This window comes from Triturus cristatus, chromosome 6 (assembly GCF_964204655.1).
Source record: "Triturus cristatus chromosome 6, aTriCri1.1, whole genome shotgun sequence".
NCBI classification, from domain to species: Eukaryota; Metazoa; Chordata; class Amphibia; order Caudata; family Salamandridae; genus Triturus; species Triturus cristatus.
This window is the reverse complement of record NC_140589.1, coordinates 869750305-869774249: the sequence shown is the minus strand read 5'-3', so window position 1 is coordinate 869774249 and position 23945 is coordinate 869750305. Positions and strand designations below refer to the sequence as shown.

At 46.7% G+C, this 23945-nt stretch overlaps 1 protein-coding gene across 1 annotated transcript in view; it reads right to left on the bottom strand.

Moving 5' to 3' along the window:
• The window catches only part of KIF26B (kinesin family member 26B), a 699050-nt gene that overhangs the window by 408155 nt on the left and 266950 nt on the right, over positions 1 to 23945 (bottom strand). Inside the window, exon 4 of the mRNA XM_085611462.1 lies at positions 14683 to 14849. Coding sequence (XP_085467588.1) covers positions 14683 to 14849 — 167 coding nt within the window. The remainder of the gene's footprint in view (positions 1 to 14682; positions 14850 to 23945) is intronic.

Genomic DNA, 23945 nt, shown 5'->3' with positions numbered 1-23945 from the left:
GCTGTATTACCTGAAAGTGTTTAAGTGCCACACTAGATAAATTAGCTTTGAGCTTCATCTCATACCAAGGTGACTGTGTCAAACAAAGGAGACAGAAAAACTGTCATATTTTCTCATAAAACTATTTGAATCCCTACACTCATATTTACAAGTGTAAGCAAAACCTGGAAATATTTATCAGGTTTGTGTAGTAACTGTTCAGTCTGAAAATAAGATTTTTTCCCCATTCTAGGTATTTCACAATTTAGAGGTGAAAATGAGTTACTCAGTTTTGGATTTATGTTTGAGTATGTATTGTATGTGTTTTTCATAATACCACTCGCCTGCCAGGAAGTTTGCTCTAAAATCTGCAGGTTTCAGCTGTAGACAAGTGTGCAGGCTCACTGCCACATTAGGGTTCGATTGAGTTACTCTGCTTCAGGGATTTATAACCCAGGACAAGGAGGGCTGGCTCGAAGCCTCTGTTTATGATAACCACTTACTAACTAAATTGTGCTCACTTAGATTCCTTGTATATAAATGCATCTTATGTCGATATACCGATGCGCTGGCATGGATTAGCAATCTTACGCCTAAATTAGACACCCCTGCTCTACTGCATGTTGCTCCACTGTGTATGTCCTTTGCTCCTGGCCTAAGACTGTGTTTCTCAGCTGTCAACACGCCCTGAGCTATAGTAGAGATGAAGATAAAAGGTGCCAGCAACGTGGCGTTGCCTCTTTATCTGTGGAAGGACTTTGTAGTGGTAACAAACTACTTGGGGGGGGTGGAGTTCCGCAAAGTGAACAAAAAATCCTGCTGCGCAACGCAGAGTTCCGCAAGCAGCACAGTATGTTTAGCCATGCCGTTTGCATTGATTTTCAGCGCCGGGTGTATGTCCTGCGCTGTAAAATCAGCACGAACGGCACCATGCAGAGAGCTCTGCGCTGCTTCTTTTCTGCTGCTCGAGAGGATTTTCTACTCGAGTGGAAGTTTTCTCAAGGCAAACGGAATGTTTTTCAACGTGAACGGTCGTGACCATCATGCGATGACCAGCGTTGAGAAATCTGACTGCCTGGGTTAAGATATCTCGCCGGGACGTAGATTTCCGTGCTTGTGATCGCCAACTTAACGTTGGCAAACAGGAGTGAGGAAAAAACTCTGCTTCGCCAAGTACTGAAAACTCTGAAAACTCCGAGAACAGAGCCCAGGCCTACTCCAAGCATGACTAGTTCTTGCGCCGTCCACCTCTCTCTGAAGTTCATTGCCTGTTGGACAGTCCCTAGAAGAAACATGAAAAATCTGTGGAAATTCTGCAACACCATTCCCCTTTGTGATCCTAACAGACCTCGGTGAGGTTACTCTTCCTTCAGGGAAATGCAATGTCACTAATGCAGAAAACGTGGGAGTTTATTAAACACAGGAAATTCAATGGCGCACGCCAAGTGTCGTTGACTAAAAGGTTCTGATTCTTTGCGGTGCAAAAGGTGAGGGAAAAATCCCTAAACCCTCAAAATATGGACTGAAAGTCCATTACATGTGAAAGCAATTCCTATGCACACGCTATAGTATTGTACAAAAGTTTAATTGTATACAGATGAAAGGATGAAGGCAAATGAAGTCTTGTCAGATGTTCTCCTTGTTTTAATCCATTAAGAAAAACACAGGGTCCAGCCAACACGTGTTTTGTCTTAAGGGTAGTGACCCTAAACTTCTTCAGGGCTGTTAAGTCAAATAACTTCTCAGACCTTGGAAATTAAGCATGAAGGACTAATTAGTATGCTGTCAGAGAAATGTTGGAGGAAAGTGCAAAATTGCAAGGGTGGTGCTGGATAGGTAAGAACCCCACCTATAAACCGGTGATAATTCCAACCCATAGGCAAGCCAAAGTATCTCTTCAGATATAAAGTCTTCCTGATTCTTAATATATAAAAGGCCTCAGATAATGTGATGCGAGCCGATGTGGTCGAATATTCTATAGGGGTTAGCGGAGGTGTAAAGAGGCGGGAATATGCCTCATGAGTCTGACATTCTTCAAGCGAGTACGCTGTTGCAGTAATCCAAGCACTCCCGGGAACGCGTTCGGAAACGAATCCGGATCTGAAGAGATACTTTGGTTTTCCTATGGCCGGGTTGGAATTATCACCGGTTTATAGGTGGGGTTCTTACCTTTCCAGCACCACCCTTGTAATTTTGCACTTTCCTCCAACATTTCTCTGACAGCATACTAATTAGTCCTTCATGCTTAATTTCCCAGGTCTGAGAAGTTATTTGACTCGACAGCCCTGAAGAAGTCTAGGGTCACTACCCTTAAGACGAAACACATGTTGGCTGGACCTGTGTTTTTCTAATTGAATTAAAACAAGGAGAACATCTGACAAGACTTCATTTGCCTTCATCCTTTCATCTGTATACAATAGAACTTTTGTACCATACTATAGCGTGTGCATAGGAATTGCTTTCGCAATGTCACTAATGTCTCCCTTTGGCTCAGGAAGCACCTCACTGTGCACAGTAGTGTGCAAACAATGCGAAGAACGTCACTGGATAAAGTCACAACAAGCTCTCTGGAGCCCCCATGGGGTTGGATTCTGACATGAAAATGCAAAATGTCCATTATTAGGTCTGCACACGTCATCCGACTGCCACAATTGCCAGCATTGCCATGAAACATGCATGCATGCTCATGCAGATATTTGTGTTATTGCGTTTTGTCCCCTTTTTTGGTGATGTTGCATAGCATCTGCCAAAAGCATTGGAAAAGGCAAATGAATAAAAAGGTGATACCCACTGGCTTACACAATGCTTGTTTTAAAGTCTGGTGAAGGTTTTTAAGCATTCATAGTCAAAAGAAAGCTTACATGCATGAATACATAAAGAATGTATCCAAGAACACACAAATAAATCATGTGAGGGCGCTTGGCCTTAAATGACACCAGTTTCCACCATCTGAGAGGTGAGAGCCGAGGGTTCATCGGATCTTGAATTACAACTGTAACAAACAGCAAGCAAATCACAGAAGGGGTTGTACAAAGGTTCAAGCAAAATGTGTAAATGAGGATGTTCAGCAACGCCTCAAAATCTGTGAATGATAATCATCTGAATAAGTGCTAAGCTTGGCCTTTTCTACAATGCCATCCACAACCGTTTTGCCTTTGACTTCCACTTTTTTCTGACCTTGCTTTTCCTGGCCTATTGACTCTGTGCACTTTACCACTGCTAACCAGTGCTAAATTGCTTGTGCCACCTCCTCTAAACATGGTAATATAGGCTTATCCCCAAATGACAAATTGAATTTACTTATAAGTCCCTGTTAAAGGGTTACTACATGTACCCAGAGCATTCAAATTAAATGCTACTAGTGGACCTGCAGCACTGAGTCTGCACCTACTTAAGTAGCCCTTTAAACATGTCTCGGGCTTGCCGTTGCAGAGCTTGTGTGTGCATTTTTAAACTGCTATGTCGACCAGCCAAATAAACCTTTTGCCAGGCCCAAACCTCCTTTTTTAATACACATAAGTCACCCATAGCGTAGGCCTTGGACAGCCAAGAGGGCAGGGTGCAATGTATTTCAGAAGCAGGACATGTACTTTTAAGTTTTAAATGTCCTGGTAGTAAAAAACTCTTAAATTCGGGTCTCACTACTGCAAGGAATATCTCTCCTTTAGGATAACATTGCAGTTGCCTTATTACATTTTATAAGTGTAGTTTCCAAATGGGAAGATATACCCACTTTATGTTTGGTGTCTTTTGAATCACAATTTAAAATCCTAACTTAGAGTGAAGTCGGATTTTAAATTGCAATTCTGAAAATGCTACTTTTAGAAAGCTGGGTTTTTTTTTTGCCTTAGCCATTTGACGCCTGCAGCCTGTCTCTGGTAACATGACTGGGTGTAGCTGACAGTTGTGCTTTGTGACTTCCTTCAAGACAGCCACACACAATGAAGAACTTAGATGTACCTAGATGGGCCATCACTGGCAGGATGGGTGGGAGCAGCTGGGCCTAGCCCCACTTACACTTGAATAGGCTGTGTCCTGTCTCCACCCAAAGGGCTGCATGCCCACTTTAGTTAGTCTGGAGTCAAGGTCAGGAAGGCAGGCCTGTGCGCTTCAAAGGTATGCTATTAGAAACTTCTCCCCTCTTCAAACACACAAATGTGTATAAATACTGGACCTCAAACACCAGCTGTTAAGTACATTGTGGATACTCCGCCAGGAAGAAGGACTGCCGCCCTGCTGGACTGCTACTCTAAAGGAACTGCTGCCTTGCTGTGCTGACCTTCTGCCCTCTTGCCTGGGGAAGAAGAACTGGACCTGCAACTTCATCCTGAATCCAGGACCTCAGAGTGACTCCAGGAGCTAGTCTGCTGGCCTCCTGATCAGAGTCTCAGGGACAGAAAAGGCTCCCCAACAAGCTCCTGGACCCAGCTGCAGTGAGTTCCTGATCCACAAGAGGTGCCTCTCAGGCCTTGAACCCCTGGTGTGGCTCACAGGTACTTAAATCAAGTTTTTGGGCTCTTCGTGATGACGAATGGGCCCGTTCACACGAGACTGCGTTGCTCGCACCGAAAATCTGCTCTGGCCACTGCCAATCCATCTCTTGGCACAGCAGCATTGCCATCCCACAGGGGACGGCTAACACGAGATTCCAGCCCGTGACACCCGGCCTGCTCTTCACGCCACGCTGACACCCACCCGTGATGCTCTCCTTGTTCTCCACCACCTGCTCCAACGTGAACAGGACTCTTGGCACAAAACTTGAGAAGGTAAAACCTCAGCGGGACTAATCGGAGTCTGTATCTGACCTGCGCTCTATCGCGGTCCGCCTGAACTTTTGACTTTAAACAGGTTCAGCACGATTAGATTGGTGCTTTCTGCTTTTAGACGCTATTTTACACTTCATTCTTTGAAAATTCATAACTCCGGTTCTACTGATTGGATTTTTGTCATTTTGGTCTTGATTTATTTATTAAATTAAGCTCAACTTTTCTAACCTGATGTGGGATCCTTTTGCGTGGCATTTTCATTGTTTTGTTGTTTGAAATGTTGCACAAATACTTTAGCACTGCCTCAACGTTAAGCCTGACTTTTCTGTGCAAACTAACTGGGGGTTTAGCACAGTTTGATTTGGGGTTTGGTTGTGCCCTACCCTAAGGATTGTGGTTGCTGCTTGACCAGGGTTCACACCCCAGTCAACCAGTAACCCAATTTCTCCCAATAAAGAACAAGCTTTGGCAAAGCCAATTGGTCTTGACATTTGGCTTTGCCAATGTTTTTAGCTTATGTTCCATAGAATTGGAAAAAATAAAAATATGGATATTGCTGATCCCCCAAAACCCTTCACAGGGCAATGATCCCCAAAAAACAAACCACAGAGCAATGATGCATATGCCTGCATGTATCACCACACATGGTCACGTGGGCCTCAAGCTGCTATGGTGAGCCCATCATGATGGCATAAAAATATGCATAAGTAACACACTTTAGAAAGTTTTTTCTTACACTTTGTTAATATCCAGAAGTTTGCAAAGTTTTTTAAAGCCTTGAATGAATCTGCAAAAATGTATTTTTTGTGGCAAGGGAAACGGCTGTGGAACACCTATTTGAGGCAAAATGTCCCCAACAAAACGTTTTGCGCAGGAAAACTTTCCAACAAGGCACATTTCACAACTTTGCTACATGCATGCTTTATACATGCCTATTTCCTCCAGTGGAAACCAAATGTTTCCCTCGCTTATTAATCGTTCTGCAGTTCAAATACAGAGACAGGTTAACAACAGGAGGGGTAAAATAGCGGCTTAACGAAATGATTAATAAATAGGCCAGTGTTGCTCTAAAATTTATAAATAAATGTTACAACCCTGAAAAACGCATGCATCTGGAAAAATGATCTACATGACCCCCTACCCCCACACCTTCTAATGGCCCTGAATATCATATCAGCATGTCATATGAAAATGTCAAAACTAAGTGGACCTCTAATACAATATATATATATTTTTTTAGGTCGAGGACTACCGGTCTGCCGAAGGCAGAACCGGAAGTCGGAGATTTAATGTTTTCTAGAGTGGCTATTTAGCCCGCCTCTCTTTTAGCTTCTCCTCCATTGGCTGGCTTCCTAAACGGAGGCCAGCCATTGGAGGAGAGAGCCGTCCCTCCAAATAGGCTCCGTCTTTTTCAGATTCGGGGGCGTGTTCCTTGCTGTTCTTTCCACTTTTTAGCCACGCCCTTTTAGAACAGCAGGAACACGCCCCCGAATCCGAAAAAGTTTCGAAGCTTTCATCCGCCATTTTTTGAGGACTGCCTTCAGTGAGATGGCGTTATTGGCCAGCGCCGCCGGTATTGTTCTGTTTTCACTCCCCGTCCCTCTTTCTCTGCCCCCTGCCTTGCCTCTCCTTCCGTTACCTCTGTCTGCCTGTATTTCCATCCCTCTCCTGTTCAGCTCCTCTCTCGTTCAGTATTCTGTGTTCCCGGCCATCCTCTTGGCGACAGCAGTAGTTCCGGTACAGGGAGGCGATCTGTTGGCAGTGCTCTGTTTTACTGTGCTGCTGACAGGCAGATCTCGTGAAAGACTCCAGTTCCCGTGTCAGAGGAGTCGAGATGCAGGGGCGGATGGCGGGGGCCGGCAAGAGCCTGAAGGTGAACAGTAGTAGGGAGGGGAAGTCACTAAGCCGTATGCCCAAATAAACTCTTGAAGTCTCCGTCCGATACACACGGGTTCCTACTCTGCCGCCCTTTTCTTTGTGCAAAAGGGAGAAGTTGTATTGATGCGTCTTAGCTTTCGCACTTCCGGTAGCTTCAAGAGCAGTAACAGAAAGAATACCAATATGGCGACAGCAGTAGTTCCGGTACAGGGAGGCGATCTGTTGGCAGTGCTCTGTTTTACTGTGCTGCTGACAGGCAGATCTCGTGAAAGACTCCAGTTCCCGTGTCAGAGGAGTCGATATGCAGGGGCGGATGGCGGGGGCCGGCAAGAGCCTGAAGGTGAACAGTAGTAGGGAGGGGAAGTCACTAAGCCGTATGCCCAAATAAAGTCTTGAAGTCTCCATCCGATACACACGCGTTCCTACTCTGCCGCCCTTTTCTTTGTGCATTTTGCCTCTTTAACCTCCACACCTTTGTTCAAAACATCTTCCACCCCGCCTCTGACCTTTACAATCTCCTCACAGCGTTGCTCCCCTTACAACTGTTTCTGATAATCCCGTTCTGCACCTGCTTCTTCTTGCATTTATATCTTCTCTCCACCCAGCTGCCCCTTTCTGTATTGATTCCCCGCTACCCCTTACCACCGCTGTTCACTGTTTGTCTCTGTTTGCGCTCTCACCTTGGAACGTAGGTGCTCTGTAAGACTGTTGGACACCCTTCGGACAGTCCCTAGCTTTTTGGGTAAAACCTGTATGTAGGATTTTCGAGCACATGCACGCAGTGTCGTTATAAATTGTATTTTTTTTTTTAAACATTTCATTTTTATTAAGACCTCTACTGAGATCAACAATTAGTATAATATAGTACTTAAAACATTGTTTTATAACCTCTATGCAGTCAGAAAAGTTTCAAAAACGAGTTAAAAATGTACAAACATTATAGCAGGATGCACTCCGCAGCATAAGCGGTAAGCTCGGTTCTTGATTTGCCCTTCACAATTCCTTCCTGTATTGTGAGCAGCTGGAACCCACGCTCACCCTGTGCTCCGTCTCCGCTCTGGATTTTGGTGAAGTTGCAGTGTGCGCGCGCAGCTTGTTTTCTAGCTCTGTTTCCTGCTCCCTACCATTTGAGCCCAGTGCAGGATGTTACGTTCAGCCTCCGTCTTGAGCTGCCTGACTCGGCCCCACACTCCTCATCTCTATCTCACTACCTCACTCTCTCTCTCAAATACACTAAGTCACTTACACTCACTCTTTCACTACCTCACTCTATCTCACTACTTCACTACATCACTCTCTGTTTCTATCTTAATACCTCACAACATCCCTCACTACCTCACGCTCTTTCACTACCTCAATCTTTCGCTATCTCACATCACTCACTGTTTCTATCTCACTACGTCAGAAAATACCTCACTCACTAACTCACTCTTTCACTACCTCACTCTCTATCTACCTCACTCTCTCTCACTACCTCGCTCTCTATTTCAATACCTCACTCTCTCTCTCTCTCTCACCACTTCACTCTCTTTCTGCTAATGCAATAGGTATCACATATGCAAAAAAAAAACTAATGCCAATAGAAATGACAATGCCATTTATTTAGGGATACAAAAATGATAAAAAAAATAATGAGCAATACCAATAGCTCTACCTATAATATTGCCGAGACCATTGCATTGTAAATGCTTGTTTAAATATGCTGAGTTCCAGCGTTGCTGGAGTGGTCACTAACATAACACAAGGGGTTACAAGTGTACCTGTGGGCTCATTCAAATGGCCAGATCCCCGGTTAAATGTTTCCTGATTAAATCTTTAAATTGTGTAGTCAAATGCCCCACAGAGGTCAACAAGCCCCCAGTACATCGAATTGTGGTCTACTCCGCCTTTACTCCGGAAGGGTGTCCTGTAGAAAGGAGCTCTTCACAGAGTTGCAATAAGCACAGGCTGTTGAGAGGTGGTCGCGCGGTGGTTAATCACTGCCGGGGGTGCCGGGGCTCGCGCTGGGTGCCGGGGCTCGCGCTGGGTGCCAGGGCTCGTGCAGGTGCCGGCCTCGCGCTCAACTGTGCTCTTGTGGGGAGGCCCGACTAGGCCGCGGTGATTAGAGGGAAACAAGCGCAGCTCCTACAATCCAGGTGTGTAGGAAATACTGGGGCCTTTGAAGCTGAATTTACTAGCCTGCGCTCACCGGGCCGTCTGGAGGTGTCACCCATCTGAATTCACAGCAGACGGTAAAGCCACGCAGTGCGCGTTGCTACCTTCTCCACCCTCCCCCCTTTACCCTGGGCCTTCAGGCCAAAGAGACTATAAATCAGTCCTTTCCTTGTGCTGAATACCATGAGAAACAGGAAGCACGCAGGGGAGTAAATCAAAGTCACGTTGTCTAAAATGTGGTGCGCGCTGGCAAGTGGCAACCACGTGACGTCTGAGCTGGTTCTGTGAAGTCTGAGGCCGTCAAGACTCGTGTTCCTCGAGACAGAAACGCCAGGCACAGCACTGTAATTTCTATCAACGTATGTCCGCATGCCTGATCAGGACACCCCCCCCCCTTGCAGATCAGTGTGTATGTGCTGACAGAGGAGCTTGAGACCACACAGAGTATGGCCTATTGTGCGAGGACCCACATATTTTTAACAGAAGTATTGATATGAAACAATACCATGAATTGGTCCAAACATAAAAGTCATCCAATCATTATTTATTTATTTAAAGAGTTTTATATAGCGCTGGCTAGACCCGAAGGTATCAGAGCGCTTTACATAGGGTTCCAACATAGTTACAAACTTACATCAGTTACAAGTTACCAAAGATACCAGTAAAAACTTTTAAGGAGCATAGAAGAAAAGGAAAATGGGGTGAGGAATGGAAAGGGGGTGAGGGCAAAAGGGGTCGGGTATAGATACATCGGAGAGACGAAGGGAAAGTCTGCCCAAGGTCCGGCTGGGTATGGTACAAATCTGATCAACCAAAGAGGTTGGATTTTTCATAGTTCAAAACTTCCAGTTATCATAAAGATTAAATCAGACGACTTTAGGCCAATCATGACATCACAGGAAATCGCATCCTATCATATTGGACATACATTAGAGGAGATGACCGTGTGGCTTTTGCCTCAGATCACTCCATAAGAAATAATAGAAATGGCTTATACACAATTGTTGCTTTGTTTACTGGCAGTGTCAAGCGCCCAAAGGTATATAAGGACAAGCAGGCCCGCCGAGGATGCGCGCTACAGCCACATCAATTAAACACACCCATGCCACTTCTGAGGAGGGTGATGAAGCCACTGAATTTCTGAATGCACAGAATGAGCAACACATTTAGTAATGACCTTCCTAAAATTGATTATAGGCACATTTTTGGCCATATATATTTATTTTGAATACCCTGAATAAGACACAGGATTCACGTTTAAACTAACATGTTTTTCTTTGTATGAATTTGCTATGCTATGCAACTCTAACCGTGGAGTGATGCAAAATGACTGAGAATACCATAATAAATTCTTTGAGGGGCCTCAATATATTTAATGAGTCTGGCCACCTCCCTGATATACAAGGCTCCTGGTCAGGATTAAAACCCCCAGAATGGTTGTGGTCCCCTAAACTGCTGGCGGAGTAGAGGCCTAATATTACATACCTGCTTTTTAGGTCGAGCCAGGGCAGCACTTGCGCTGCTCTGAGACTCAAGCTGTATTTGAGTATGGACTTGAAGCTCCGTCCACTCTTTGCCCATATATGTCATTGGCTTGTGTCATTGTCCTTTGTAAATGCTGGCTTCTGATTCGTACATAGGCTCGTTAGTCCCTACTTAGTACCGCCTTGTCTTCATTTGTAACCTCCCTTAAGAACTGGCCTTTTTACTACTGTTGTTACATGGTATGCCTTATTTAGTCTGTAAGCACTATTTTCTTTAATGAGTTTCTCCTACTGTAGGCACGACATGCTTTCCTGCATCATTCAGCGCACAATGTGCGCTTTCACTGTCCAAGCAGCCCAGGACAATGGCGGCCGCTTCTTTGACATGAAATAAGTTTCGGATTTACAAATGTTTCAGCCATTGGCATTATAAATGACAATGCCTTTTATATATATGTTAATTATCAAAACAGATAAATAAAAGGCATTGTTATTTACAATGACAATAGCTTAAACTCTCGCTATTTCGAGACCTATTGCATTGCAAATGCTTGTTATTTAGTGTTGCACAACTGGCAAACTGTAGCCTCTTACACAATCGTGTGTTTCTCTCCCTCCCTTTAATGCTGAAAATGCTTACCAAGAAAGACTCTAAGATGACTACTGTCCAAATTTGTGGTTGCAAAAAAAAAATTACAAAGTACAGCATTTTCCAAACTTTCTCATTGGCTTCAAAGTTATGCCTACAAACACACTTCCAACATAATGTAGATGTTTTCTAGCTCCGCAGACGTGCAGCATGCTGAGGAGAGACTACCACGGGGTGTTTCCAGATGTCTCAATCACAGATGCTGAGCAGACGGCGAGCCAGAAGAAAAAGAACAAAATGCGAAACTTGAAATATGATTTATGACGAACAAGAAGAGGCTGAGCGGCTATTCCTGGGAGGTTAGATGTATAGTGTATACAAGCTTCAAATATCTGCACCTAGGTGGTTGAAGCTGGAGTATAATATGAGCTGTAGATCACTGCTTCGGGTAGCTGGAACTGAAGTGAGCCTTAGATCACTCTGACTGGGTGGTTGGGATGTGCTTCCGGGATCAGCTTTAGAGCACTGTGCAAAGGTGGTCGGATATGTAGCATAAAGTGAGTTTTTGATTTCTGTGCAAGGGTGGGTGGAAGTGCATTTTTACATGAGCATTAGATCACTGTGCATGGGTGGTTAGAAGAACAATGTGCGTTTCTGATTCATGTGCTTGAGTGGTCGGATTACCCTGTGCATGGGTGGTGGGACGTTGAGGATAACAAGCTTTAGATCACCGTGCAAGGATGGTTCGACGTCTACTGTAAAGCAATCTTTACAACACCCCACATGAATGTCTGGGTGCCTAATGTAATATGAGTATTAGATCAGTTCACATGGGAGATTAGATGGGCAAGGTAATGTGAATGTTTGGCTCACTAACTGAAAAAAAACCATCCACCGGCATTGCCAATAGGTCTGGCTTAAAAATGTAACTGCCTTTTCAGTAACTGATTGGTCGAGGCACACAATAAGTCATAATACATCCAGAGTAATACACATAAACGTAAAAACATGGAACACAAACTAAAAGAAACCAGAAAAAAGAAAACATGAAGCAAACTGAACACAGTGGTTATATTACTTGCAGTAATGCGTACAATTATACGAAGCAGTGGATGCCCATCTTGCAATGGGGGTGGGCACAATGTATAGTTGTTTTAAAGTTCCAACATGGAAGCCATATTTAGAACCAACCTGATGGCTCTTAAAAATAAAAAGCCAAAAAACACTGAAGTACGCCAGTTATTGTTTAGTGAACTAACTACACATAACTCCCCCATCACGCACTGCTTATGGCCTCGCGTATTACATTACTCATGACATGTTAAATGTCCTGTAATGGCTGCCACAACATACTGTTCAGGGTGTGGCCAGTCCATTAGAAACAACTAATCTCCCGTATATTTTTCAATTAGAGCACATCTGGCCACCCGTAGCCCAGTCTTCATGGGGTCTGATTTGGTACAAAGACCTCCATTTATACACAGACAAGGGCACGATCTCTTCTTGAAGCCTAAGCCCACCACCAGTCAGCCATTCCCTCCACTTCTAGCCAGCAGCATTAATTGCACTTAAATACAGGGGTGGCTGGGCCATGGTCGGAGAATGGCACTGTGGTAGCAGGCATCGGTGTGGCAGTACTGTCCTTCCACATGTGGCTAGATTGAAATGCTGTCAGTTACTAAAGAGTGTAAGACATTTTTTTTTTTAACTTCAATTGGCTTTTGTGTTCTAGAATAAAAAAACAAGGAATTGTAAAAACCTGAATACACTGCTTCCATTTCCAAAACCGAATTAGGGTATACTGCATTGACCAGAACAACTTGCTCAGTATGCCGCTATATCTCTAGCCAATAGAAAAACAGTAAAAAAACGCCAAGCTCTTAGGTCACACCGTAAATTGAATCAGTGTTCATTACACTGCACCCTGGAACCAAGTTGGAAAGCTGTGAACTTGGGCTATGATTGCCCTTCTGTGGTGGTGCACTATGGGAAATCATGGGGCTCTTGTGAAGCATTGCGCTTCAGGCTGTCTCCCAGAAATCGATGAACAAGCATCTCTTTATGGCTTAAGGAAGACTGCTTTATGAGATTTCCCATAGGACCTAAAGATATGCTGGAAGCTCAAAAAGAGGAAAGGCACCACAGAAGAACCATCAATAATTCTTTTATATCAAACTTGTACCAAAACCAGTCAATAAGGTTTAAGTCGAGTGTTTACAAACACGAACCACCGTCGTAAATGTTTCATGTAGGTAAACAACAAATCAAAAATACTAAGCACATTTCCTTCTTCTCCTCACACAACCAACAGTTCACCAATTCAGAATGTGGAAATTACGCATCTAAAATCAACTCTAAATGCATTACACTGGCAGACTAACGATAAACTTTGGCAAAGGCTATTAAATCATTGCAGAAGTTGAACTGAAGACTCCCTGATTCGTCAAATGGTACCAAAGTTATTAACAATAAAAAAAAAAGCATTCTCAATAGAATAGAAAGAGTGGCTGAACCATAACTACAGAGTCGCTATTATGATTCTGTAATCATCTATTAATGTATATAGATATATATATAGATATATAATTTTTATGCATGTGTGTGTACGTATTTGTTTCACTATAATTTCTAGCACTTCCATGTACATTGGCTTATTTATTGACTGACTCAAATGTATCATATATGCTTGCAGTAAATATGAAGATCACCAAGCGACCTGTATATTCAGAAATAATGTTACACTTATACACATTCATAAGTAAAACTGTACAAGAGTTTTATTCTAGTGTTTAAAGTTCTGATTGTGTGACCAGAAGATTCCAGGTGCAACACTTTACTTTCTTTCCACATAAACCAAACTGGGTGCAAAGTATGTTAGAAACAGGCGAGTCCCCAGTATCTAGAATTAAGTACAGTACATACAAGCTAGACATTTAAACATTTGATATGAATTGGGAACATTTTATATACGCTTACTGCATTAGTACCATAAACTATGTAAAAGTAGACACATATGAGTCTATTTGAATTGTTTTGTTTAGAGCACTTTAGAAGATGTCTGAGCAAGAGGCATGCTGACATTTACACAAGAAGCATTCTAAATGATCAGGTGCAAAATGTGCACGTTTAGATGTCTCTCTAAAGAAATTGCTTTGTTTTGCTGATAAATATTGGAAGTCTTTTATAGGGTTTTGCCAAAATTCATTAGTATAGAGCTAATCTGGGATACTATCTATGTCACTGTCACCGTCAATCGGCATGTATTTGACAAGACATTTGTGCTGCGCTATGAAAATAAATGTCTCCAAATTCTATCTCCTACTTCATATCATGTAATTAATTCAAGATTGACACAGAACCATTCTGACAGTTTGGAAGCCAATTAATAGGGTTGAAAGTAATCTGAGATTAAATTTCAAACTCGTCGTCAAAAAACGGGTAAACCTTGAACAAGTTTATTTTAGTCGATGCTTTGCTGTGTGATGCTTTGAATTCATTTATCAATATTTTTATATTTCCAAGAAAAAACTACACTGATTCCCACAGATTTAGGTCTTTGTATTATGTTGAGTTCTCTTTTGTTGACCCTCAACTCCAATTCAAGACAACAGATATCACTGGCTGAAATATATATTGATACTAGTTTTTGCCAATCAAAGATGGCCATGGATATTTGAAGATATAAAACAAACGCCAAGGGAGAAAGTTAATAACGATTGTAGTTCAAAATGGTCATAGACGATGCTCCCGACATTAGTGTAGTGGCTCTTATTTGTGTCATTAAGTGGACAATTCTGCTTGAACTGAGGCAACAATACTGTATATATAGTACCTGGCAAAGAAAGAGGCCGCCACTGAGGTGCCGGTAGAGGCTTCACTAGCGACATAGGTGCTCTGGGAGGCAGGGAAGCTGTACAAGGAGGGCTTGTCTGCATTGTAGCGATTCAGCGCAGCTTCCGTCAACCCCTCCCGACCAGTCTCCGTCATCAGCTGAGAGATCTGCAATTGAAAGAGAGGCGAAATGGCTCATTAGACAGACTCAAGCCTTGGGATTCAATCCTCACCAGCACCACAACCTAACGCGTTAGGTCAGCCATTTTGTTTCATTGTTTGTATGGCGCACTGCACATTATCCACCCCATCATGTAAAATATCATTTGTAGGTTCTGCGAAATTGTACAGCTGGCTGAGACAAGAAGTAATTTACTCTAATGAAATAAAGAAAATAATATAACTTCGTTTTTTTATGTGGTGGGCTTTGGCTTCTACATGGACAGAAGGAGAAGCCATTTCACTGAAACTGCAGACTCATCTGGGTTCATTTTCCAAAGACTGCCCATGGAGAAAAGCAAACGTGGTGGAGGACGGCTGGTTTAAAGGACCAGCACTGTTCGAGTAAACACAGCAGCTTCAAAGACTAACCCCTCAATATTTTCTTTATCACATACTACCTTTACTGTCTATGGTGTAAAACCTGTGTGAGCCCACCCAGTGCAATTCCTTATATGTTTGCAGGCATCCAAAATACGGTAACCACCTGGCTCTTGGTCATTATGGGCACCAGTCTCCAGTCTTGACCTTTTCACCTGAAGATCAATCAATCAATCAGAACATTTGTAGAGCGCGCTACTCACCCGTGAGGGTCTCAAGGCGCTGGGGGGTGGGGGGGGGGCTGCTACTGTTCGAACAACCAGGTCTTGAGAAGTCTCATGAAGGTCAGCAGGTCCTGGGTCTGTCGCAGGTGGATGGGAAGGGTGTTTCATGTCTTGGCGGCGAGATGGGAGAAGGATCTGCCGCCGGTGGTCGTACGGTGGATAAGTGGGATGGTGGCGAGGGCGAGGTCAGCGGAGCGGAGCTGGCGGTTGGGGGTGTAGAAGGTGAGCCGCTTGTTGAGGTATGTTGGTCTGGCGTCGTGGAGTGCTTTGTGAGCGTGGGTGAGGAGCTTGAAGGTGATCCTCTTGTTGCCGGGGAGCCAGTGCAGGTCTCTCAGGTGAGCCGTGATGTGGCTGTGGCGGGGTATGTCGAGGATGAGGCGAGCGGAGGCCTTCTTTCTGTATGCGTTGGAGTCTCTTCTGGAGTTTGGTCGTGGTTCCCGCGTAGAGGGCGTTGCCGTAGTCCAGCCTGCTGGTGACAAGGGCCTGGGTGACCGTCCTTCTGGTTCCGGTGGGGATCCATCTGTAGATCTTGCAAAGCAGACGGAGGGTGTTGAAGCAGGAGGAGGAGACGGCGTTGACTTGCTGGGTCATTGAAAGAGATGAGTCGAGGGAGGAGCCTAGCGCGCAACCAAGATGGCCGCGTAGGTGCGAGGCTCCCGAGGACCTCCGCAACCTCCCACGACTATCCTGAATTTATCCTGTCTCGGATGAGGGGAATGTGTTGGTGAGCCTGAGCTGAGGTGGCACCCGTTTCCCGTTGTCAAATCGGACCTCGGACACCGGAGTGAGCACCGATTGAAGTCTGCGGCCTTCTCCTCGCCAGACCCCGGATTTGCGCTGAGGGGTGACCCAGTGACAAAGTGAACAACAGCGGCGGGCCGGGCCTGGCGAGTCGCGCACCCCGCGCTTTCGCTTTCGCACCCCCTTGCAATCACTGCAGGGTTGGGTCACGGGGCTCCTTGTGTTGGTGTGGTCTCGCTGGGAGACTTGGCCTGCCCGCCGGCTGTGACCCACCCCGCCGATCGGGGGTGGCCCCCCCCGGAGCTTGTGGCCCTGATTGCCTGCCCTTCACGACGTGACTGGTGCGACCGGGAGACTAGTGGCCATGGCCACCAAACAAGATGGAGACCGGGCAAAGACCAAGCCGACCCGGCGTGGCACCACCCATCAGGCCAACAGTATGGACCGCTATACCCTCCAGAAGGGATCTCCCGGCGGACCGCACAAATCCCCTGAGGACCCTCCTGATGCCCCGGACCTGCCCACGGATCTGACTCTGCGGGATGTCATGGGCGCCATTGCCGAGATGAAGGCCTCGGTAGGCCAGCGGTTCGACACACTGGCACAGAAGATCGACTCGGTCCTCGTGGATGTTGGCCTGGTGAGGGCCGATCTTTCCAAGACCAACGACCGAGTTGATTCTTTGGCCCACACCGCATCGGGCCTTACTATTGATGTGGCGGCGCTACAAACAGAGGTGCGCCGGCTTAGTCAGGCGAGCGCGCTTATGGATCGGCGCCTGGAGGACTCCGAGAGTCGGGCCCGGAGAAACAACATCCGCATCATCGGAGTACCCGAGGGACGGGAGGAAGCGGCGGCGGACCTATTTGTGGAGGACCTGATCGCTACCCATCTCCAGCCACGGGGGCTGAGTAAATTCTTCGCGGTGGAGCGGGCCCACAGGGTTCCCGGGGGAAGGCCGAAGGTCGGAGCCCCTCCGCGGCCCCTCATTGCCCGGATTTTCAACTTTCGGGACAGAGACGCTATCCTCCAAGCCTCCAGACTGTTGGGGCCGGTTAAGCTTGACAACATGGAGGTGAACTTTTATCCGGATTTCACCCCAGCGGTCCAGAAGCAGAGACTGAGCTTCCAAGGCGTCAAGCGCCGTCTTCGGGACTTGAACCTTAAATACGCAATGCTCTTCCCAGCCAAGCTGCGAGTGGAGGTAGAGGGTCGCACGCACTTTTTTGATCGCCCCGAAGCGGCCGGAGACTGGCTGGACACTCTGTCTGGGGATCGTGATCTGGGGGCGGGGGGGGGGGCGGCGGGGGGAGACGGCACACTGGATCGGGACTGAGGGGGTGATGTTGGGCTTCACTCTGGACAAAAATGTTGCCACTCTCGATTAAGCATCTGTCTGTATAATTTCCCCTCCTATGGAGGTTGTGTGGGGTCTCTTGGGGGTTCTCCCTCCTCCTCTAGGGGGCTTAGCTAGTTTTTATTATATATATGGGGCGACAGGCACACTGCACGTTGGGGGGGCTGTTCGGGCTCATGCAGGGGTGCAGGGAGGGGGGAGTTTTGTTGGGGTGGGTGGGTAGGGATGGGGGGGGTGTTGTTCGTTTTCACCACAAGGCAAAAGTATCATTGTGCTAGCTCTATAGTGCTCTCGGGGGGACGAATGGTGGCTCTTGTCTATGATGGGGGGTAGGGAACTAACTCTTTTGTCCTGGAACGTGAATGGACTGGGGGACAGGATTAAACGTGGGGTGGTCCTGCAGTTCTTGAAGCGAATCTCGCCCGATGTAGTTTTTCTGCAGGAGACACACCTCATTGGCAACTCCTTCTGCGCCATGAATCGGCGTGGCTATCGCCTAGTGGCCCATTCGGGCTTTACGTCTGGCTCAAGGGGTGTGGGCATCATGGTTAAGAACTCGCTTCCGCTGGAGATTGATGAGGTGCTCCATGACGACAGGGGACGTTACGCGGTCTTGGTGGGAAGGATGGAGGGCAAAGTGGTGGTTTTTGTGTCAGTATACGTCCCACCGGGGCTACAGTCGACTACCTTTGCGGACCTGGGGCGCCTCCTCCTTGGCCTTCCGGGGGGGATTCTGGTGGTGGGGGGGGGATTTCAATGCGGTGGTTTCCGGGACTGTGGATCGTCACCCCCCTAGGGACCTCCCCCGGGCCCAGGCATGGCTCTCTGGTCTATTGGACACTTTGGGATTGGTGGATTGCTGGCGTTTAAAACATCCCACGCAGTTACAGTATACCTTCCATTCGGGGGCCCATGGTAGTCTCTCACGACTAGATTATGTCCTGGTCCCGGCGGCCTATGTTGGGAGGGTGGGAGAGGTGCGCCATTTGGCACGGGGTATCTCGTGAGGTTCCGTATGAGACGGGACGGCACTTTTTGAGTGCTGACGAATATGGATGAGTTTGGTATCCACGAACCGCAAATGACGAGTATAGTGGGTGTACGCAGTTTCGCTATGCAGCCACGTATGGTTCGTTTCATTTTTGGGTTTGTTCATCCGAACCCTCGGGTTCCATTTTAGATACAGCATCCATTTTGTTTCTTGCCCTCAGGTAGCCAGCGAACGGGCTTTTTGTCCGCTTCGTGACCCTGGGACTTTCAAGCTTGCACGAAGGACACGTGTTTCTTTGAGGTGACTTTTACGATGAGGGAAATGACACGAGTAAGGCAGATGGCCCCGCTCAAGGCTCATCTTGCCGCTCCGGTCTATTGTTTCAGCCACGCATACATTAGACACGAGGTCTTTGACCCTTCTATCGAGTTTCCTTTATTGCCCCTGACACTCTTTTCTAACCTGTTGTGTATTCTTGTCCTTTCCTTGCATCTGTTTCTCGTCCTTCCTCTTAATGTGTTTATGGTTAGGATGGAATGTGTTTATTGCGGTGGGAATATGTTTTTACAGTTGAGAACCGGCAAGACTGTTGTAATTATGTTCCGGCCTCCTGAAACATGAACACGACCCTTTTGAAGTTTATTGTGGGAACTGAGTTGTAACCTTTGTTCGCCATACTGTGCTATGGCAAAAACTTGTATAAAAGGAGCGATCCACTTCTACGAATTTGAAGCAGTCTCCGAGAACCTACACGTTGTGTACTTCTTGTGACCTCTGTATCCCTGCAGTAAATAAACGCTGATCTCTGACGTCGCTGGAAGTGTCCCGTGTCTCTGTGTTTGGTACGCCAGAACAGGTAACCCACGAAGGTTTCAGGTGTTGTTCCCTGGCACCGCTGGGTCTTAGAAATAACCCAGTCCTTCAGTTGGCGCCCAACGTGGGGCGACATCAACGGTACCGGTCCAAAGCCCGACGATCGTGAGGAACTTCGTGTGAAATCGCCGAGGGAAGGTGCACCCCGCTTCATCGATCCAGTTGTCGAAATAAGTGGCCCGACGCCTCTTCCCGCGAAGATCCCCGCCTCCTGACGGCTGCGACGGACCGATGCCCTGACTGTCGACCTGTTTTGGCGCCTGGCGTAGTCCTTTGTACGGCGAGACGCTCAACGGGCCTTCCTGGTGACGCCATTGTTCTCTCAGTTAAGTATTTGTGGGTCGCTCCCACTGTTGCTTTGTTGTTTGCATGGTTCCATAGCATTCGTGGTTCTTAGTTGTTGGGTTTTATTTGACGATTGCAATTGCCAAAAACCGAGGGTCTTGCAATTTTTTTGCGAGGACATCGTAACTCGATAGCCCTTGAAGTTTGTATACTCGGTTAGTGTGCACGATGCCTGGCCGTAGTACTTTGTTTGGGTTTCTCAAATGTTGCAGCATGGATTCCCGGCTGGAGGATTCATGTCCGATACCTCCGGTTGGAACTCCAATTTACGAGCTCTATAGTCGTCATGGCGTGGGTCCTATCGTATATAATGAATATTGGGTCCGCTACACTAAAAATGATGGCGTCCTTAGTTGGCCATCTCATGGTAGTTTCGAGACTACCGTTTTAGATAATTTGGAAGCTAAATTATTTAAGAAGAAAGCTAGGCCGGCCATGTTTGATTCCTTCCGGTTATGGCGGAAAGAGGCCAAGCAGAAAGAAATCAAACAGAATAAGAAAAATAAAAGAGAAGGTGTTATCACGGTGATGCGCAATGCAGAACAATATCAGTTAGACAAAGATGAGAAAGAGCAGGAAGTTAGTGCTCGGCTTCACCATATGGCAGTGGATAAATGTTATCCGGTGCTACCTTCTAATATTGACAAGACAGGTGAAGAAGCGGTGGAGGATTCGCTCTTGTCTTATCTGATGAAATCACCACCTCCCTATGCTCCCGATGTTATGGGTCCCGTTCGTCCACCTCTTCCTCAACCCGCTGTTTTGGCGGCTGCTGGTCAGCCCGCCGTTCCTCCCGTACTCCCGAATCCCCTTGGGTCACAGCTCGTACATCCTCTTGTTCCGGTTTCTCTCCCTACTGCGCCTTTCCAAGTCCCTCCTCAGCCTGTCATTCCCGTTGTTCCTGCTGCTGCATCTACTTCTACTGTTTCCACCCCTATTGTTGCTACGCCTGCACCTTCTTCCTCTTCTCCTTCTGTTCGTAGTCGTCTCATGACTGCTGTTGCTTCTCTCTATTCTCCGCTTTTTGGGCCGATACTTGGCTCGACTCTTTCAGATGTCGCTCAAAGACGCAGTCAGCTTCCTGATGGTAGAGAACGTGAATCGTTGGTGAAAACGGCACGTAGATGGATTCGTAACCCTGTTAAATACACCCCACGTGTAGTGTTTGAAACGTTTTCTCAGTTTAATGTGCCCACGCAACGATTTGTGTTCGAAGAATTGTGTAAGTCATTGAAAGAGGAGTGGGATGATGATATAGCTGATGATATACCACCTGAGGTTTCCGAGCTACAGCTTCGGTTTGCCACGGGTGTAATCGTGGGTGACAAAGTTCGAGAGGCCCTAGAACGCTTGTTATCCTTTCGCCGTACGGTGCAACCTCGTGCGTTGTTTAAGGACGCGACTGCGGAATGGATGGCACAACCTGGTCAATATCCCATGCGGGAAGTTCCCCCGGTATGGATGCCAGGTGATCCGGCTGCTAACCCTCCTGTCCCAGGCCATTTCCAGAGAGTGTGGATACACCTCCCTTGGAAACGATCGGAAGTTTTACAAGTGAAGCAATCCTTGCCTGATCCCCGTAAGAATCCTGCGGGTTATTACAAGGAGCTGTCCCAATTGGTGGATGCTACTGTCATGAATCTAGCCGATATTGACATGTTGTTTGGCAATGTGGTGCCTCAGCCGATTTGGGCGAAAATTCGTCACGAGAATCACGTAGCCGAGCTAGGCGGTGACTGGGCTGCCCTTACAGCGGCAGATGCCCGGCAGGTCGGTGGGGCTAAACCTGAACAGATTATTGTGGCTTTGCCTCAGAGGATAATTACCCTCATGAAAACACTTATGCCAGCGATGCGCGTCAATTGGGACAAATTATCAGCGTGCAAACAAAAGAGGGATGAAAGCGTTTCTGATTTCTTTACGAGATTTGAGGAAGCGTTTGTTGATCATAGCGGTCAGGACATGGGTTCTGAGGGTGGTCAGCGGCTGTTCGTTGATAAATTTGTATCGAACTTGTTGCCCGACCTTAGCAACAAGTTGAAGAATTCTGAGAGTTCGTGGGCTGTTTCTACCACTGCCCAAATATTGGCTACGGCCCAATATTACGAAAATAGAGAAAAGGAGGAAAGTGAGCGCGCAGATAAGAAAACGAAGGATCTTAAAACTAAAGTCTTATTGCAGCAAGCCTATCCTCCGCGTTCGAATTTCAGTGATACACAGCAGCTAAACAGATCACAACCACAGTTCTCCAGATCGCAGACGCGAAATGTTTCGCCCGCACCTCGCTTTGTGCTGGGATATAATCAATGCGCATATTGTCGTGGGGAGGGCCATCTGAAGTTCGATTGTCCGGTTCTCCGTGATAGGACCAATGGTGTGTCGGCTCGAGGAGGACGTAGTGGTCCTCAACAGGCTTCCCGTGGTAGAGGTCGCGGAGTTACCCAGAATCAGGCCGACCGCTTTTCCACGTCTTCGGACTCGCACAATTGTTTCGATCGACGCGAACCATCGTCCGGTCGGTCTGCACAGTATCGTGTGGATGATTGCTATGTTGAGTGTGATGTTGATGCGGATGGTATCTACTAGGACAGCCATGGACAAAGGAAGGGAGAAGTATCAGTTCCGGTTGATCAGAGAGGGCCTTATGTTGCAGTAGCCACTTTGGGCGTCGTTGAGCCTTTTCTGTTGGACACTGGTGCAGCAAAAAGTTCCATCATGCATTCGAAACTCCCTGGCGCGCCTTTGTCTGGCTTAACGAATGTTTCCGTTGGATTCTCTGGCGCCCCCGTTAGCAATCCAGTTTCTAGCCCTTTGCCCCTTACAATTGGGTCTCATGAGCTGGAAGCTCCTTTGATTTTGACTACTGGTTGTGGTGAGAATCTTTTGGGCTTAGATTTGTTGAAAAGGTTACATGCGACTTTGTACTGTTCTCCTACGGGTGTGGAGCTTACGTTGGGTAAAAGCGTGATTTCCCCTATGTATTTATCGATCGACAAGCTCCCGGCGGCATTGAGATCTCTTCCGGACTCCTTGTGGGCGACAGGTCCCAATGACGTGGGCCTGTTGGATATACCACCTTATGTTGTCCAACTGAAAGTTGGTGCGCGTTTGCCACGTATACCTCAGTATCGTATTTCCCTTGATGGTGAAAGGGCATTGTTAGCGATCATTTACGATCTGATCGGTAAAGATGTTATTGAGGAGACACGGGGTAATGTGTGCAATAGTCCCGTGTTGCCTATTCTGAAACGAACGGATCCCTCCAAACCTCCTGTGTACCGTCTAGTTATCGACTTACGGGAGGTGAATAAAGTCGTTGTTCCGCAGTTTCCTGTGGTGCCAGACATTACAGCTTTACTGACTCTGATTCCAGCCACTGCATCATGGTTCTCGGTGATCGATCTGAAGAATGCGTTCTTTAGCATTCCGATTGCTGAGGAAAGCAGAGATTTGTTCGGTTTCTCATTAGGCGGTCGCAGCTTCAGATTCAAGCGCGCACCACAGGGCTACTGTGAGAGTCCATCAATTTACAGCCAAGCTCTTAAGAGTCAACTTGATGCGTTTGTGTTACCGGCTGGTGCAGCCTTGATTCAGTACGTTGATGATCTATTGGTCGCTGCTGACACTGAACAGCTCTGTAGAGCCGCTACAGTGTCTCTGTTACAGCATCTCTGTGCATTACATCATAAAGTGTCACCTTCCAAACTGCAATATTGTTGTCAAGAAGTTACCTATCTCGGTCACTTATTGTCAAAGGCGGGAAGGAGGTTGACCCCTGAACGAATTGCAGCAATTGCTCGAATGACTGTGCCAACAACTCAGAGAGATGTGCGTGCCTTTCTAGGTATCACGTCATACTGCAGACAGTGGATTCCGAACTTTTCACTGTTAGCGAAGCCATTGGTAGCTCTCACGTGCAAGGACGTTTCGACTCCTTTGCCTTGGACGGAGGAATGTCAGAAAAGTTTTTCTGAACTACGTGATGCGTTGTGTTCGGCTCCTGTGTTAGGTACTCCTGATTACAGCAAGCCATTCACATTATACGTCCATGAGAGGGACGGTTGTGCGTTGAGTGTTTTAACGCAACAATTTGGTGATAAGCAGCGTCCGTGTGCATATTTTTCCTCGACCTT